Raw genomic sequence first — 19,835 nt, 5'->3', positions numbered from 1 at the left:
TTAAAGAAAAATTAATACAAATTCTCTATGAACTATTCCAAAAAATTGAAACAGAGGTCACTCTCTCAAACTCATTCTATGAGGCAAACATCACCCAGATACCAAAAGCAGACAAAGATGAAACAAATAAAGAAAACTACAGGTCAATATCCTTGCTGAATATAGATACAAAAATCCTCAATAAAACACTAGCTAATAGAATAAAACAAAACATACATAAATTCATACACCATGATCACATGGGGTTATCACAGGCATGCAAGTTTGGTTCAATATATGCAAGTCAATAAATGTGATATACCACATCAATAAAATAAACCACAAATACCCTGTGATCATCTGTATAAACACTGAAAAAGCATTTGACAAAATTTAACATTTGTTCATGATAAGCATCTCTATAAATTAGGGGTACAAGGAAATTATCTCAACACAATTAAAGCCATATATGACAAACCCACTACCAGTATCATACAGAATCGAGAAAAATTGAAAGCCTTTCCCTTAAGAACAGGAACAAGACAAGGATGCCCATGCTTGCACTCCTATTCAACACTGTGTTGGAAGTACTAGCCAGAGCAATCAGGGAAGAGAAAGAAATAAATGGCATCCAAATTGGAAAAGATGAGGTCAAACTATCCCTGTTTGCAGATGTCATGATCCTATATATAGAATGGCCTAAAGACTCTACCAAAAAAAAACCTCTTTATAGTTAATCAATGATTTCAGCAAAGTTGCATGATACAAAATCAACATGCAGAAATCGGTAGCATTTCTGTATTATAAGAATGAACTGGCAGAAAAAGAAATCAAGAAAGCTAGCCCATTTAGTATAGCCACCAAAAAATAAAATACGTAGGAGTAAATGTAGCAAAGGATGTGAAAAATCTCTGCAATGTGAACCACAAACCACTGTTGAGAGAAATTATAGAAGACACAAGAAGGTGGAAAAATATCCCATGCTCTTTGGTTGGAAGAATTAACATTGAGAAAATGTCCATACCACCCAAATTTAACTATACATTCAACGCAATCCTCATCAAAATTCCCCATCAATGACATTTTCTCAGAATTGTCAAAAACAATCATAACATTCATATGGAAGAACAAAAGACCATGAATAGCCAAAGCAATCCTGAGGGAAAAAAAAATAAAGCTGAAGGCATAACACTACCTGACTTTAAACTATACTGCAAAGGTATAGTAACCAAAACAGCATGGTACTGGTATAAAAACAGACAAAGGGACCAATGGAACAGAATAGCAAATCCAGAAATCAACCTATGCACCTACAGCCATCTTATATTTGATAAAGTCTCCAATACTACACACTGGGGAAGACACTGCCTCTTCAATAAATGGTGTTGGGAAAATTGGACATTCATATGTGGGACACTGAATCCAGATCCATACCTCTCACCATATGTCAAAGTCAACTCAAAATGCATTAAAAATTAACATATGTCCTGAAACAATAAAAGTCCTTAAAGAAAATATAGGGGAAACACTCCAGGAAGTATGGTTGGGTACAGACTTTATGAATATAAGTCCCAAAGCACAGGCAACCAAAGGAAAAATAAACAAATGGGATTATATCAAACTAAAAAGGTCTGCACATGATCCAGCAATCCCTCTTCTAGGTATATATCTAGGGGAATGGAAATCATCATGTCAAAGAGATACCGGCATTCCCATGTTCATCACAGCTCTGTTTACAATAGTTAAGATATGGAAACAACCTAAATGTCCATCCATGGATGATTGGATAAGGAAACCCTGGTATATATACACTATAGAATATTACTCTGCCATACAAAAGAATGAAATACTCCCATTTGCAACAACATGTATGACCCTGGAGAAACTTACGCTGAGTGAAATAAGTTCAGCACAGAGGGATAAATATCACATCTGCTCACGTGTGGGAGCTAAGATAGAAAGAAGGAAGGAAAGAAAGGCCACAGTAGTGCAGTGATCTTACAGAGGGAGGAAACATTCCTAGAGCTACAAAGTGGAGTGGGGGGGGGAGGAGAAGGGGTAGTGAGGTAGGGGGATAATTGGGTGGGGACAAGGGGTACAAAAGTAATTTCTTGTAATGGGCATGCCCCCAGTATGAATCTGGCCATCACATCATGGGCAGGAAGGGTGACAATTAGCTTTGTATCTCACAAATATTCTCAATAAATAAAATAAATAAATAAATCAAATAAATACATAAATAAAAATTAAAATCTCTGTACTGCAAAAGAAACCATTAACAGAGCAGAAAGACAACCAACAGTGTGGATTAAAATATTTGCAAAATATACATCTCACAATGGATTAACAACCAGAATATACAAGGAACTCAAACAACTTAGCAAAAAAAAGTAAACCAATTAAAAATGGGCTAAGGAGATGAAAAGGTATTTCTCAAAGGAAGATGTAGGAATGTCCAACAGACACATGAAAAAATGCTCAACATCACTCACCAGTCAGGAAATGCAAATCAAAACCCCTTTGAGACACCATCTCACTTCAGTTAGGATGACTAATTTTCAAAAGGCTGAGAATGACAAATGCTGGCAAGGATGTGGAGAAAAATAAACCCTCCTACATTGTTTGTGGGACTGAAAAATGACGCAGCCTTTATGGAAAATAATATGGAGGTTACTCAAACAACTACAGATAGATGTTCCATATGACCCGGATATTCCACTGCTGGCATATACCCAGAGGAATGGAAATCATTAGGTCAAAGGGATACCTGTACACCCATGTTTATTGCAGTGATGTTTGCAATAGCCAAGAGTTGGAACCAGCCTAAATGCCCATCATTGGTTGAGTGGATTAGGAAAATGTGGTATATCTGCACAATGGGATACTACTCGGTTATAAAAAAAAAAAAGAAAAGAAAAAGAAATACTACCATTCACAGCAACATAGATGGATTTTAAGTAAGTAAACATAGAAATGAACGGGGCAGGGAAGAAGACACAACAATTACAATTCCTTGATTTTGTTAAGACAAGTGAACAGATATGATTTTGACAGGGGGAAAGTAGGTGATAGAGTGAGAAAAAATAGGTATTGGTAAACAGACATGAAAAGCAACTATATTGTATATTGATAAATTAAAATAAAATAAATAAATACATAAATATTTTTAAAGAATTTTTCAATATATTCTAAATTTAAAATGATGAACTCAGAGAGAAAATCAAATGCGACATTTTGCAAAGAGCTAGATTTACATCATAAAGAACAAAAAAACTATTGGACATTACTAAGGTGGGAAATGAATTAAACTGATTATACGTTTTAAAATATAATACATAATCTATAACTAATAGCTTATATAAGATTAATAAATAAGGAGAGTATTTTTAAATTTTACTAACTGATAAAGATCAACTTAATGACAGCAATGACTCAGAGAGGAGACCCTAGAAGAATTAGATTTATATTCCGTCAGAAATAATATGATTTCTTGACAGATGTTTGTGACAGTCTACAAATAATAAATAATATTTTATTTTTGATTTAAGCCACTGAGTAGATGTGGATATCATTTACTGAAAAGGAAAAGACTCTTAGGAGAACTAACTTTATGGTAAGAATGAGTGATCTAAAAACACATTATACTAATCTTCGTCTTTTTATCATACACTAATGGACATAAGTAGTGTTAGAAGAAAATTGATTTTTATCTTAATATTCAGCATTATTTCAAAACCATTCAAATATATTCATACTCAAAAAATAAGTGATGCATACATATAGTAATAGTATTTTCACCATATGCATACTTAAAGTCAAAGATAGTATTTTACATGATGTAAAATCCAAGGTTCTCATTTGACTTCAAAGAAAGCTTAAAGATCAAACAAGAAGTTGTTCTTTTATAAAACTTTCTGAGTCAGATCTGGTTATGAAGAATTGAGTAAGGAACCTGTAAACACAGTAATCTGGGTTCGCAGCACATTTATTTAACAAAATTTAAAGCTAAAACATAGCATAAGTTCCATCTTTCATAAGTCCCTCAATATAGACAACTTCATAATCCCGACTTCCAGAGAGGCAAGAGAAGAGATTTTGAAATGTGTTTCTTTATAAAACATCCAAAGATGAAGTGAATCATAATGCTTTATATCTATACTAAACCAGAGATAATCATAAGCCATTCACAACACTGAACACCATGGTGTACTCAATAATTAGTTGATTTAAAAAATAATTGTATATTCACTTAACATAAAGCTAAACTATCAACAATGCATAAGAAAAAATGAGCATAGTTGGAACATAAAGAAATTTACATTTATATGAATTATATTGATGGAGAATGCAGTTTGGATTTGATTAACCTGACTGTTTCTTTCACATCTTTGTTCCTAAGGCTGCAGATAAGGAAAATCAACATGAGGATCATGATTGTAAAGAGCAGAGTGATCTCTTTTACTAGGAGTCATGAACTCTTGGAGTTGGGCACACAGTGGGAGGATAATTCAATGGAAAATGGTGATGGCATTTAGGAGGGAAGAGCTGGTGTAGAAGGCTTTCCAAAGTCCACCAGTGGAAAGCATCCTATAGATAGTGAGGGATATGAAAACATAGGAGGCAAGGATGATCAAGAGGCTAAAAGCCTCACTGAATGTAGAAATGACTAAACATACCAACTGGCTGAAACAGGGCCAAAGCAGGATACAGAGAGGTGGCAGAGTACTCACAGCCAAACTGATCTGTGATGTTAGATCCATAGTAGGATAATTACAAAAAGGAATATGTGAGTGTTGAGGAACAGAGCCTACCCCACATGGAAGTTTCAGCTGACAGGAAAGCACAGAGCTTAGAAGACAGCTACTGTGTAGAGATGGGGTTGCAAACAGCCACAAACTAGTCAAACACCATCACTAACAACATTTCTGTAATCATATAAGTGCAGTCAAAGAAAAATTGTAACATGCATCCTTTGAAGAAGATACATCTGTTTTGTTCATCTAATTTCTAGCTGTTTGTGTGTGAATATACTGAAATGACAAATAAACAATAAGGGTAAATGGCTGAGGAAAAAGTACATGCATATATGAAGTTTGGGATTGGTCTTTACATCCACAATTATGCTCAAGTTCCCCACCAGAGTGACTACGTAGATGTCCAAGCCCTCCAGGAACACAGGTGTCTGGTGGTGTAGATAATCAGGAAACCCTACTGAGTGAACATGTTCAAAGAGCTCTTGTTTCCCTCTTCCAATCCCATGGCTCTTGATTTATAAAGCAAAAAAACAAAAGAAAGGAAAATTGAGCAACAGAACTCGAGAGCATGGGGTGGAAGGAATTCAGGAGAGACTCATTTTAACTAGGAAAGAAAAATGAGGGGCTGTGAGGGAGCTGTGACATACATGATGAAAATACCAGATAATCGACAAGTAAATTATAAAATTAATAAAAGATTTTGTTAGAGTTGCTGAAAATAAAAAACGTAAAAATATGTTATATTAGGATCTAAAAACACACATTTTACAATAGACATGAACAACAGCATATAAAATACCAACGTTTTGGTGATTTATTTAACAAAATATTTGCAAGAACTGTAGAGTAAAAATATGATAAAAATTTTATTATAAAACTTTTGGTAAATCTAAATAAACAGAAAGAGTAAACTTAAGATTTGGAGTACCTGGTAATATAAATTTGCCATTTCTTTCAAGTATATCTACATATTGACTGCAATTCTACCCTAAATCCCAACAGGGATTAGGCTAAAATTTGTTTGGTAAGGTAAAGGTACAAAAAATCACATCACCCTGCAAAAATAACAAATGTTCAGGAGTTGCTCTATTGGATATCAAAGCTTTTTTCTTATAGGTGCTTCTGATTATAAAACAAATAGAATAATCCATAGAGCCTAGACATTGACCCATACATACATGACCACATACTTTATGAAAAATGCAATAATTTAGATAAGTGTATAAGTGAGTAAGTTTTCAATAAATATTGTTGGGACAAATATACGTTTAGAAGTTAAAATATACAACATGACAGAAAAAATCCATTCCAGTTTGGTCATAGAAATGAATGTAAAACTCAATGTAAAAAGACAATGTAAAATCTGGAATACAAAATTAAGAAAAGAGAATAAAATATAAAAGACAGAACAGTACACAGAATTTGGGACAATATACCACATAAATTATGGGACTATCCTTTATTGTTTTGAAGTGGAGAAATGTTACTTAAATAGGATATTAAAAGCTCTTCAATATATAAAGGGACAATTTTAAAAATTGTGCTTAAGTAAAAATTAGAAAATCTGTGAACCTAAAATACACAATCAGGTGAGTGAGTACAGAAATCACAGTCTGCGAGGAAATTCAAAACAGCTAGGACATAATGGAATGTATGCTATAAGATTTAATTTACATGAACTTCACATAGAGAAAAGATTAGAATTTACATTCTCATAACCTATCCTTATGGGTTGCAGTTGAAAAAAAATAAAACGTTCTTTTTTTTTTAAATTTATTTTTTATTTTTTATTTATTTTTATTTTTATTTTTATTTTCTTTTTTAATTTTATTTTGTCGATACACATTGTGGCTGATTATTGCTCCCCATCACCAAAACCTCCCTCCCTTCTCCCTCCCCCCCCCAACAATGTCCTTTCTGTTTGCTCGTTGTATCAACTTCAAATAATTGTGGTTGTTATATCTTCTTCCCCCTCCCCCCGGTTTTTGTGTGTGTGTGTGTGTGTGTGTGTGTGTGTGTGTGTGTGTGTGTGAATTTATATATTAATTTTTAGCTCCCACCAATAAGTGAGAACATGTGGTATTTCTCTTTCTGTGCCTGACTTGTTTCACTTAATATAATTCTCTCAAGGTCCATCCATGTTGTTGCAAATGGCAGTATTTCATTCGTTTTTGTAGCTGAGTAGTATTCCATTGTGTAGATGTACCACATTTTCCGTATCCACTCATCTGATGATGGGCATTTGGGCTGGTTCCAACTCTTGGCTATTGTAAAGAGTGCTGCGATAAACATTGGGAAACAGGTATACCTTCGACTTGATGATTTCCATTCCTCTGGGTATATTCCCAACAGTGGGATAGCTGGGTCGTATGGTAGATCTATCTGCAATTGTTTGAGGAACCTCCATACCATTTTCCATAGAGGCTGCACCATTTTGCAGTCCCACCAACAATGTATGAGAGTTCCTTTTTCTCCGTAGCCTCGCCAGCATTTATCGTTCATAGTCTTTTGGATTTTAGCCATCCTAACTGGGGTTAGATGGTATCTCAGTGTGGTTTTGATTTGCATTTCCCGGATGCTGAGTGATGTTGAGCATTTTTTCATATGTCTGTTGGCCATTTGTATATCTTCCTTAGAGAAATGCCTGCTTAGCTCTTTTGCCCATTTTTTAATTGGATTGCTTGTTTTCGTCATGTAAAGTTGTTTGAGTTCCTTATATATTCTGGATATTAATCCTTTGTCAGATGTATATTTTGCAAATATTTTCTTAATAACACAATCTCCACGGTGGATTTTATTGCTAGTGAGGAATTGAAAACTACTTAAGGGCAATTTGTAAGGTGCTGATAATGTTCTGTCTTTTCTCTCCTGGAGAAAGTATCATAGAGATATATTATTCACAAATACTTATGTAATTTGTTGTCACATTTCATGATTATAGAGGGAAAGAGAAAAAGTGAGAGACAGGAAGGGAAGAGTACATACATATAGGGGTAAAAAATTTGCATGTTCCAAGGATTCAAATATGGACATCTTTAAAGTATCAATAGTTAGCCTAGCACCTCCTGGGAGAAATATAACAGAGTTTTCATCCATTTTTTTGGTTTCCCCACATGTGATTTTGAAAGCATTGAGGGATGTAATAATTATGGGTGTATATAAACGAGTTTTGTGGATAAATATTATACCATTATTTGAAGAAAAAAATAAAACCATCAATGCAATATATAAAGCACCTTTTCAAAAATAACTGCGGATGTGTGTGTATCTGTAGGTATGTGTGTGTATGTGCATGTGTGATTACACTGAGTGAGAAAGCAATTTGGTGTGAATTAACTGCCTGACAGACTCCTTTACATCCTTATTTCTAAGGCTGTAGATAAGAGGATTTAGCATAGGGATCACAATGGAGTAAAACACAGTGGCTACTTTAATGAAGAGCCATGAGCTCTTAGATTTGGGCACACAATAGAGAACAAAGAGAGTCCCATGGAAAATGGTGATGGCAGTCAGGTGGGAGGCACAGGTGGAGAAGGCTTTTCGATGTCCACCAGTAGAAGGCATCTTGATGATAGTGACAACTATGAACACATAGGAAGTGAGGATGACAAGGAGGCTACAAGCCTCATTCAATGTGGAAACAACTAACATCACCATCTGGCTGAAGTGTGTGTCAGAGCAGGACACAGAGAGGAGGGCAGAGAACTCACAGCAAAAGTGGTTTATGGTAGATCCACAGTAGGACAGTTTCAAAAGAGAATATGTGAGTGTCATGGAACAGAGTACACCCCATATGTAAGTTCCAGCTACAAGCAAAGCACAGAGTTTACAAGACATAGCAACTGAGTAGAGCAGGGGGTTACAAACAGCCACAAACCGATCATAGGCCATCACTGCTAACAGATTTGCTTCTGTAATCACAAATGTGCCAGCAATGAAAAATTGTATTATGCATCCTTTGAAGGAGATAGTTTTGTCTTTCACAACTGAGATTTCTAATAGTTTGGGTGTAAACACACTTGAATAACAAAAATCCAGAAAGGAAAGATGGGCAAGAAAAAAGTACATGGGTGTCTGAAGTTTGGGATTGGTATTTATGACCACAATCATACCCAGGTTGCCCACCACAGTGACAGCATAGATGGCCAAGAATACCAGGAAGAGGGGCACCTTGAGGGTTGGAAACTCTGAGAAGCCCATGAGGAAAAAAATGGCTCCAGCACTCTCATTTCCCTCATTCAGGTGCATCATTCCTGTTGGAGGAAATCAGAGAGTTCATTGTGAGCAGCCAGATGTAACAGAGACAGTAGGAATGAGGGAACAGAGATGGCTCCCAATGAGAAACCATCAGTGGTTGGCACAAAATATGTACCCATGTTTAATTTTTGATCTTTCTGTGCCTCACTTGAACCTCTCTTTCGATGCTTAATACTTGAACATGGAATATTCCCTGTACGAATCCATGATTCATCTCCTCATCTGTAACACAGGTAATGTGCCTTTCGCATAAAGGTCTTCTACAAGTTATATAAATATATGTACATACTAAACGCTTACAATATTTCTCCCCCTTACTAAAGACTAAATAACTATGCACTATTATATGAATTTCACTTAAAATATCCTTACATACAACAGACATAATTCCACATAGACGGTCATTGGGGAATTAGCATTCTGTTTCTATGCCGGTATTTAATACTTTTGGACAGCGAAGAGAAAACAGTAGTGGTGAGGTTTATCACTTAGACTGGACCTGAGCTGTCACCCTCAGGTCTGTATGACTATTATAAAGTGTTAGCATTTCTAGGAATGTCCCATAGGAAATAGGAAGTGGCACAAAAAGAGAACAAAGAGTGAAAACATTTTTAGAAGCATGGTAAAAATGGCTTTCTTTACCAATTCCCTTCTTTTTCTTCTGTTGAAGAAACAAATTTCCTCAAGGCTCTGACCATGAACACAAAAACTTCATCTTTTCCATTTTTTTTTCTTGTGTTTCTCTGTTTCCCTCTGATTTCCCTTTATCTCAGGTGTCAGTGGTGAGAAAGGAAGTTTGAGCAAAATAATGGATTTTCAAAATGTGCTCCCATTTTTATTCCCACCCCAATACCCATTACTCAGCCAGATAACTCTGCGTCTTCAGTCAGCCTGCCTTCTCCCACCCTGCAAGTCTGATGTTGCTAAGATTTTATTTTAGAGTCATGTTCATATCCCTACACATTTTTCAAGATAACCTCCTCACAAAACACCTGAATTCTAAACACTTCTGCCTGGATTTCCACAATGTCTAATATCACTGCACGTCCACACTCCTCACTGATCCTATCTCTATTTCACTCGCACCAGCATTTTTGACATTTCATGCATAAAACATGGTTTTTATAACATATAACAACTTCAACAAAATATCTCTTCTAACTAGAATGACCTCCTTCTCCACCAAATTCTAACACTCTTACCTTTTAAAGTGAAATTCCAGGCAGCGCTTTTCCTGAAATCTTTGTGTATTCATCCAGATTTCACAGTTATACTGCTTTGATTTGCTTCCAACTACGTGGATTTAAAATCACAATTATTATACAAATGTCTGGCATATTTATCTAAAGTTTTATAAGTTTTTTAATCTTCTCTAAGAGATTTTTAAAAGTTGAGGACAAATAGTGAATATTATTTTCATATTCACCAATCTGACCAATCATAATTAAAGTAAATAAAGGAGGTTGTAAAACAAACCCATATTGTTTCTTAACAATGTAGGAAATAGAGTTCAATACCTGGTGTTCTTATTCTCAGACTAATTAATTGTGTACAACTGCACTGCAGCTGTACTCACACAGGAGTCTCTATGCCAAAAATACTGAATTTCTGATTTCAGAGTTTTCTACATCAAAATTAAAATATAACACTCAGATTAAGAACTCAGCATAAGCCAGAGATTATTTATAGATTTATTTACTGAAGTCTTCTGTGATTCAAAAAATAAAATTTTTGAACATTATTTCTCAAAACGGAACTTTTTATAAAAAAGTTCTAGTTTATAATTAGGCAACAGAAGTTTCATTCAAAGAATATGCAAAAAAATGATTCCAATAAATTACATTTTTTTTCTTTGGGGAAAAAAAGATGTAGGAAGCACGGAGAGCCTCTAAAGCGTGAGCCAGATTTGGAAACTAAATTTAGGTAAAGTGTGTGTAATTTAAATGTAACTGCATGACCTTGAGGAATCACACCCTAGAGAATCTTGACTGGGGATTTGCAACAACCTACGAACATGGCAGTTGGAAGAACGTCCCTACTTCCTAATTTAGAATATCATTTATTTTAAATCATTTAATCATATGGGAAGGTTGAACATATTGATCTTCTGGTCTTGGAAATGCAACAATAATAACCTACAATTTGATTCATTATGTACTTATTAAAAACATAAAATTTCCAAAATTAACAAAGGAAAGACCATAACCCAATTTCAATAAATCAATTTAGTATGTTTAGTGAATTGTGCTTCTTCAGTTTCTCTCAGCAATTTTGTTTTCGCACATCTGATTTTTTTCTAAATAACATACTCACCATCATTCTGCATATAGACTTGATATTGAGCACTCGTCATTTTGTATTGTACCTTAATATTCCTTTTTGTTAAAATGCAGGTTGTATATGCATTTATCAGTGAGGCATTTGATAGGTATGTTGAATAATATAGTGTATTTAGTTTCTGTTGCAGAAATTTTTCAGAAATTATATCAGAAAATTTATAGTGATATACCCTTACACACCTGTGTGAAAGTGCACATATTTTAGACAAATTCTCCCCAATTATATTTTATAAAAAATATTTTCTATTCACTTTTGTTTTCTTTGTGTGTCTGTGTGTGTGTGTCTGCGTGTTCTGTTTCTGTTGTTTTTGTTTTTTACTGTATTTTCTGTGGGAGTGTATGATCTAACTTTTCTCTAAATTTATTTTTTGAACTGAAACATAATTAATTATACATATTTATGTGGTACAGATTGACTATCATTATTTGTGTACAGTATGTGATGGTCAAATCAATATTATTAGCAAGTTCATCATTACAAATTGTTATTATTCTTTGTGTCACTTACCCAATCACTCCCTATGCTACCTTCCCCTCTCCCTTTATTCTTGATTGATACTTGTACTGGGTGTAGACTTCAAGATATGGAGTTATCCTTTCTCAGACCATTGTTGCTGATAGGAAGTCAACTGTCAGTCAAATTAGCACTTTGAAGGGTAACTTAAATTAATTTCTTTTGCTTCTTTTAGTGTAATTTTCTTTTTGATTTGTAGTGTTTTCTACAATGTATAAAATATAAATGTAATTAGAAGTCTCTATTTCAGAAAAATTTCCAATTTTTATCTCTTCAAATTTACTTACTTATGTTTTTTCCCAAAGTTCGGGGATTCCAATTAAATATGTTACTGCAAGCATTAAATTACCTGTTTCTCTACCTCATATAGTTTTTCAGTTTTTGTCTTACGCTTTCATTCTATTTTCTCTTCTGAAAATCTTTTAATATACCATTTCTCTCTTCAGCTAAGTTTAATCTGCTATGAATTTTAGATCTTAATTTCACCTACTATATTTTTAAAATGGTACTTGTACTTAGTTCTTATTTTCCATGACCCTGGTAAAATATCATGATTCCTAATTCCGTATGATTTTTTTAAATTATGCCTCTTAATCATAGAGTGTGTAGATTTACAATATGCATCCAATAATTCTAATTTGTAAAGTTATTGTATTTGATTTCACCATGTCTTTCATATATTACCCAGTATTTCAAATGTTTCATATATTTCACCGTCTTTCATATATTGCACAGATCATAATGTATATGATAAGCTTTCTCTATGTACCAGATATTGCATTCAAAAGCCCATGTGTGAAAATAAGTTGAGGCCTTCAATGTTTTAGTCTTCATCAAGATATTATTTTTGTTCAAATAGGCTTTTAGGGCACAAGTCTGGTACCACCTTCAACCAATTTCCAGGCTTGTAGTTTCCTGAGCGCCTTAGGAGAATCACATCTCAGTTTCAGACTGAGAAAGGTATAGTTTATTTCCTGATCACTTTTGCATCTGTGTGTGTGCCCATGGTCTAAATCAATATTAGGGAATGTTTTCTCTGAATCTCCAACTTTGGGTTATTCTTACATTTGTCCCTTTACATATAGGTCTATGTGGCCATAAAAAGTATAGCTCAGCCTCTCAGGCAAAGGCTCTAGAACAAATCATCTCCAGATATCTCGATCATCTCTCTGAAATTCTGGCTGGCCTTTGAATTTGGCTTACTATTAATTATGCTTGAAATATATAAAATAAATTTTTTACACTGTATGGACCTAATAGCTAATCCTCAGGTAGCTTTTTAAAAAATACTTTCAATGCACAAAGTTTGCTACTCAAAGCAATAGACAGCTGACCTCAGAATGATCCTCAGGTTGACATGACCATTGCCACCATTGCAAAAGAACAATTGCAGGCGTTTCTTGCCTTAGTTACAAATGTAGATGTTCGGGTGCTTTTTGACTTTCCACAAAGTGAAAAATTGATTGGAATAGAGGTCAGAAACTGTCTTTTTGACCCCTGCCATTCCAGTCTGTAAAATGTTGTTTCCAGAGAACTGTATACATGTTTTTGGCCTTATACCTTCACTTTCAGCAGTAATCCTGCTTTTCATCTCAAAATGTATCACATTGCTTTTAGAAACTGCTCATAACTTGGTGTAGATTGCTGATGCTCTCATTAAGATATGTTTTTTATTTCGTACTTCATATTTTATTGTATTATTTCAATAGTCTATATGTCCTACTCAGTGGAAATCATCTAAGATGCCATTACCAGTAGCCTTCTCAATCTAATTTGACAATATACTTCTAAATCTGTGGTTATTCTTCTCTTTCACATTTTATACAATTAGTCTTTTACTGAATGTTCTTTAGAGCCTGTTTGATAACTAAATTGAATGTTATAACCAATGTAACTTTTATTTAGAACTTCCAAGTGAATTATTTATTGATATCATATTATATATAATCATTATATATATATGCATTCAGTAAGGAATTTGAAAAAAAATACATACAGATGATAATCTTGCTTTAATGTTTTCAAATATAAATGCTGCCATATTTTAGGCTATTTTCTTCATTTCACAGATATTTTATTGAAGTGAAAGTGTTAGAGATCATGGTATTTTGGTATTTTTACAAGCTTTTCATTTTTCAAAAGTACACTTTCTTTCTTTATTATAATAAAAACATTAACATATTGAAAAAAAATTAAGAAGAAACAACAGAGAAAAGAAAACAAATACAATTAATAATCGTACCTCTAAGATAATATTTATCTTTGATGTGTGCTTTGTCCAATTATTCAACCTTATTTATTTGTATCAGTAGTTACACCTATAAGTCTATTTATCTGTCTTTCAGCAATCAATGGAGAAATAAATAGAAATAAATAGAGAAAATGTGGATTTATTAGTAAATATGTTGAACTCAATATATAGGTTTCTATTGCCTCTCCCCTCCCTCATAAATCCGATACTAATAGTAATAATAATAAATTAATAATCCAAATAAAGTCACATCAATAAAGACAGGGTAAAAATAGACATTATCCAATATGATTTTTCTATAGTTCCAGAAGCATACAAAGGGGATGAAGAAGTGTAGACTGATACAGCAGAAAAATCCTAGCTACAGCTAAGAATGCCTTGAAGCACAGATCTAATGAACAGATAACATAATTTTTACAGAGCATGAGAGATTCTTGCTATAAAAGCATGCAGTAATATGAACAAAATAAATCCTGAACTGTTTATAAAAATAAAAAGGGACAAACATTACTATGATCTACTCAGGGATAAGAAAAAAAAAATGACATAAATTGCTCTACTGCATAATATGATTTATTTCAAAGCTATAATAATTAAGAATATGAGCAATTGCAAATACTTTAGTTAAAGATACTAAAGATTCATGAAACTGAATCAGGTAGATCGAGTGATTGGGTCCAATTATGCACAATGTGTCTGTGTCCATAAATTTTTCATACTTCACTACTTGTGAAATGTATTTCTGCACTCTTGGATTAGAGCTCAGCCACGTGACATGTTTGATGATATGTTGGAAAAAGAGAGAGTGTGACAATTCATAGCTTAGGCTTTAAGGGATTGTAAACATTTTCCTTGGAGCTCTTACTTTGTGACATTTCCATAAATAGCAAACTAGTCTCAAGATGGTGAAAGACACATGGAGCCATCTACACAGAACTGAGATATGAAGCAAAACTTTGCTAGCTTCTACAACCTGAAATGGAGCCACTTTAGGTGACCTGTTGATCTTTCTAAAAATTTATTTTCCTTTTAAGCCATTGGTTTTAGCATAGTTTTAAAAAGTGTTTGCAGCAATAGCTAAAAGTAATGCTGATAACATATACATGGACACCTAGTTTATAACAAAGTTGGTGAGATAGTGCAAACAGAGAATAGATTTGTTGTCAGTAATAGCATGGGCAATGGAATATTCACATGATAGAAGTAAAGTAGTAAATGAATGCTGGTCTTGACTACAGCTCTACTATGCTGGGTTTGACCAAGTTTGGCCCAACTTCCTATATGTTCTCATTGCAGGACCCAGGGTGAAGAAACAGTCACTATTGGAGATATGCTGCTCTACAAGTAGAAGGCATAAGCTCAAGGAGAAACATATTCAAACCACACAGTTGTGTTTAAAGCTCCTTCTGTGATGTATACTACAACACCTTCACTCACTGTGCATTATTCAATGCAAGTCGCTTTGGAATTATCCTCTCTCTGCCTACAGAGAAACATGACAAAAACAAACTGAGAACTAATAATGTTGAACAAGTAAAACAATTAGTCATAGACCCAAAACTAATACCATCCACAAAAAGAATTGCAAGTAACTCTTAGAGAAAATCTATAAAAAGCAAAATATAGTATTGGATATAATATAGAAGAATAGCTTTTGAACTCAATTGTAGATAAATACAATTTTAAGCAATTACAAAAAAAATTAGAAAAGGAAAATATTTAACTAATTTATAATTCAAATTTGCTCTTTATCAAAGGACATTAAGGAAGTAAATAGAGCCAAAAATCAAATATATTTTCAAGATCTATCAACTGACAAAGGAATAATATTCACAGTATACAAAAAAAAATTTTCAAATAAACGAGCAAAGACAAATAATTAAAGGCAGGTTGGTAAAATGGCATATGATGGCACTTTACAAAAGAAAAAAAATCAGTAAAATATTAAAATGTGACTTACCTCAATAATCAGATATATTCAAATTAAAGGTATAATCAAATATTTTACATAGAGCAAATTGGTAAAAATCATAAAGTCTGATAACACTATGTGCTGATGAAGAAGAGGATCACAACTTTAGCACTAGTAAACATTGCTATTATGAGTATCAATTGATGTAACCACTTTGAAAAATTGAGAGATAACTAAATACACAATACTTTCAGGCATAAATTCCATTCTAAAGGGTAGTTGCGTGATGTACAATGGTATATATGCCTAAAACTGAAATATCCCAAATGTTCATCAGAGTAATTGAATTAAGAAAAATTGGAATATTTATACAACAATATATTAAATGGGAATAAATTCATAGAAACAACAAATATACACAACATCATACATAATCTATAAAGTCATAATGCTTATTTATAAATGTCAGATGAATGGAATATATATTGCATTGTATCCTTCTCCTAAACTTTACAAAGTGGTGATGTCAATTTACAGCTTTTAAGAAGCTTAGTTGGATAGCGAATCCATATAATAAAGTGAGTACAGGCCAAGTCTAAGGCCCTGGAGGGAAGGGTAACACCCACAGCCCAGCAGCCACCAAGGTGAGCTGAGACCAAGCAGCAAAAAGGGCCCAATCTAAGGCCCCATAAGGAAGGGAATCACCCACAGTTGAGTAGCTGCCAAGGTGAGCCAAGACCCACGTGACACCAGGGGCTCAGTCTATAGCCCCAGAAAGTTTGAACAGGAGCCAAGGTGGTATACTACAGCCACTGCCACACCTACTGTCACCACAAGGACAGTTCACCACCACAGTCGCAGTCAGGGCCACTTACAGGAAACTTGACGCTCACTTCACTACATTGATATAAAAAGGGTCAACAGTAGAGCCTGCAAATAGAGTAGGAAATTTTTATTCCCATAGCCAACCTGAGAGTAATAGAGGAAGCAAGTCCTCTCTATCAGATGACCAAACATCAATGAAAAAATACTAGAACTATGAACAAACATAAGATATGGCACCACCAAAGGAACACATTAATCCTCAAATTCCAGACCCCACAAAACAGGGCAACCTTGAAAGGTCTGGAAAGGAATTCCAAGCAATGATCTTAAGAAAACTTGAAGAGATAAAAGAAGAGTCGATTAGAGAACACAGGGAAACAAGAAAAAACATCCAGAATATGAAGGAGGAAATTTACAGATATTAATACCTTAAAAAAAGAGTGTAGTAGAACTCCTAGAAATGAAAGATTCATTCACTGAAATAAAAAACACAACACAGAGCTTGAGCAGCAGGGTAGAGCAAGCAGAAGAAAGAATTTCAGATCATGAAGAAGGTCTTTTCAAAATAACCCAGGGAGACCAGAAAAAGGAAAAATAATTTAAAATAATGAAGAAAATATAGGAGAGATAGCAGACAACTTCAAGCACTCTAACATCCGAATTGTGGGTATTCCAGAATGGAAGGGGAAAGGAAAAGGTATTGAAAATCTATTCAAGGAAATAATAACAGAAAACTTCCCAGGTGTAGGAAGAAATGCTTATCTTCAGATCCAGGAAGCACCAAGGTCCCCAAACAGATTCAATCCAAAACGATCCTCCCCAAGACACGTTATAGTCAAATTTGCAAATCTGAAAGACAAAGAGGGAAGTCTAAAAGCAGCAAGAGAAAAGCATCAAGTCACCTATAAGGGAGCCCCCATCAGACTAAAAGAAGACTTCTCAACTGAAACCCTACATGCCAGGAGAAAGTGGAATGATATATTCAAAATACTAAAAGAAAAAAATTGACAGCCAAGATTCCTTACCCAGCAAGACTCTCTTTCAGAAATGAGGGAGAAATAGCATATTTCCCAGAAAAATGAAAATTGACGGAGTTCACTACCACATGACCATCCATGAAAGAAATTCTCAATTGAGTCCTTCATCTGGAATCTGAATAATGATAATCACTATCATGGATACACAAGAAGGAGCAAAACCCAATGTTAAAACAAAAATAGCAGCGAGAAAGAGAAAGAAGCTAAATCATGACACCTCAATTTCCAACTAACATTGAAAGAGAGAAATAAAAGTGGAAGTAATGATCAAAAGATATTTAAAACATCTAATCAAAAAGCAATTAAAAGACAGGTACTAAACAATACCTGTCAATAATTACCCTAAATGTGAATGTATTAAACTCTCCATTCAAAAGACACAGGCTGACTGATTGAATTAAAAAGCTAGACCCAAGTATATGGTGTCTTCAAGAGACCCATCTGAACTATAGAGATACATACAGACTAATAGTGGAGGGATGGAAAAAGATATACTGTGTAAATGAAAACCAGAAACAAGCAAGAGTACCTATTCTTATATTGGATAAAATAGACTTAAACCAAAAGCTATAAAAAGAGACAAAGAAGGCCACTATATAATGATAAAGAGATCTATCCAGCAAGAAGACATAATGATCATAAATACATATGCACCTAATACTAGAGCACCCAGATATATAAAGCAAACACTCTTAGATGAAAAGAAAGAAATAGGCCCTAATACATTGATCATGGGTGACTTGAACACCCTTGTCACAGTATGGGACAGAACTTCCAGGCAACAAATCAACAAAGAGACAAAGGATTTAAAGTACATCTAGACCAACTGGGCCTGGCATATATATACAGAACTGTAGAGGGTTAGAAATCTTGATTCCCATTGGATTTTTAGAATAAAGAGTTTATGTAAATGCATGTATTGGACAAAAGTCCTGGGTTTAGGAGACAACAGTCTACAGACAGCATGGTGACAGCACATTTAATCAATTATAATTAAATAATGTTGATTCTCATTGGATTTTTAGAATAGGGTTTTTAGGTAAATACATGTATGGAACAAAAGTCCTCAGTTTAGGAGACAACAGTCTACAGATAATGTGGCAACAGCCCATCTAATCAACTTTAATCACTGCTTAGATATGGGATTGCATACTTTAATGATTTTAGAGCTAATAGTTGTATGTCATACCGATACTGTTAAGAGATTTTAAGAATTGCTGAAGAGAAAGATGTGGAAAAAAAAGTTTGCTGGGCGTAAGTTGTCTGTTGGTGGAAATTTTATAGCCAATTATATGTAGATTTTATTATAAGAATGCAACTTTTGCTTAAGACATTTAAGGAAAGGTTATGTATTAGATAATGATCGCAGTTTGACCAACTTAGCTTTTCACAAATTTGGAATGTCACATTGTTAATTTTACTGATGTTATGAGTTTCCATTGTTTAAGCTATACTTAGCCATGGATAATTTTTGTCACACTTCCCTGTCTTTGTGTCCTTTTGAAATGATTGAATCAACTGATCTTTCTTGTGAAACTTCCTTGTCTTTACAATAAAAATATAGGCTAACTTTGAATCGGGGCTGCATCCAGTTTTCTCCTACCCACAGAGGAGTTGCTGAGGCACATCTCTGCAGACTTCTCATCACATTCATGGTGCTCTGAGTAATCCTTTTTTCATCTCCACTACACAGTGAGAAGTGTAACACAGAACATTTCACTCAAAAACTAAAGAATATACTTGCTTCTCATCAGCACATGGAACATTCTCCAGGATAGACCACACATTAGGTCACCAGTATAGTCTCAGCAAATTTTAAAAAGTTGAAATTATTTCAAGTATTTTTCAGACTACAATGGAATAAAACTGGAGATTAATAACAAGTAAAACCCTGGAAACTATACAAATCCATGGAAACTAAAAAATAGGCCCCTGAATGACCTGAGTCCAAGAAGAAATAAAACAGA

General features: G+C 34.1%; 1 protein-coding gene across 1 annotated transcript; it reads right to left on the bottom strand.

Moving 5' to 3' along the window:
- Positions 1 to 8,033: 8,033 nt before the first annotated feature.
- On the bottom strand, positions 8,034 to 8,981 carry LOC134377179 (olfactory receptor 1165-like). Its single transcript, XM_063095794.1, has one exon. The coding sequence runs from the start codon at positions 8,979 to 8,981 to the stop codon at positions 8,034 to 8,036; it is 948 nt and encodes a 315-aa protein (XP_062951864.1).
- Positions 8,982 to 19,835: the final 10,854 nt, after the last annotated feature.

This window comes from Cynocephalus volans, chromosome 4, assembly GCF_027409185.1.
Source record: "Cynocephalus volans isolate mCynVol1 chromosome 4, mCynVol1.pri, whole genome shotgun sequence".
NCBI lineage: Eukaryota > Metazoa > Chordata > Mammalia > Dermoptera > Cynocephalidae > Cynocephalus > Cynocephalus volans.
This window is presented reverse-complemented; position numbering and strand designations above follow the sequence as displayed.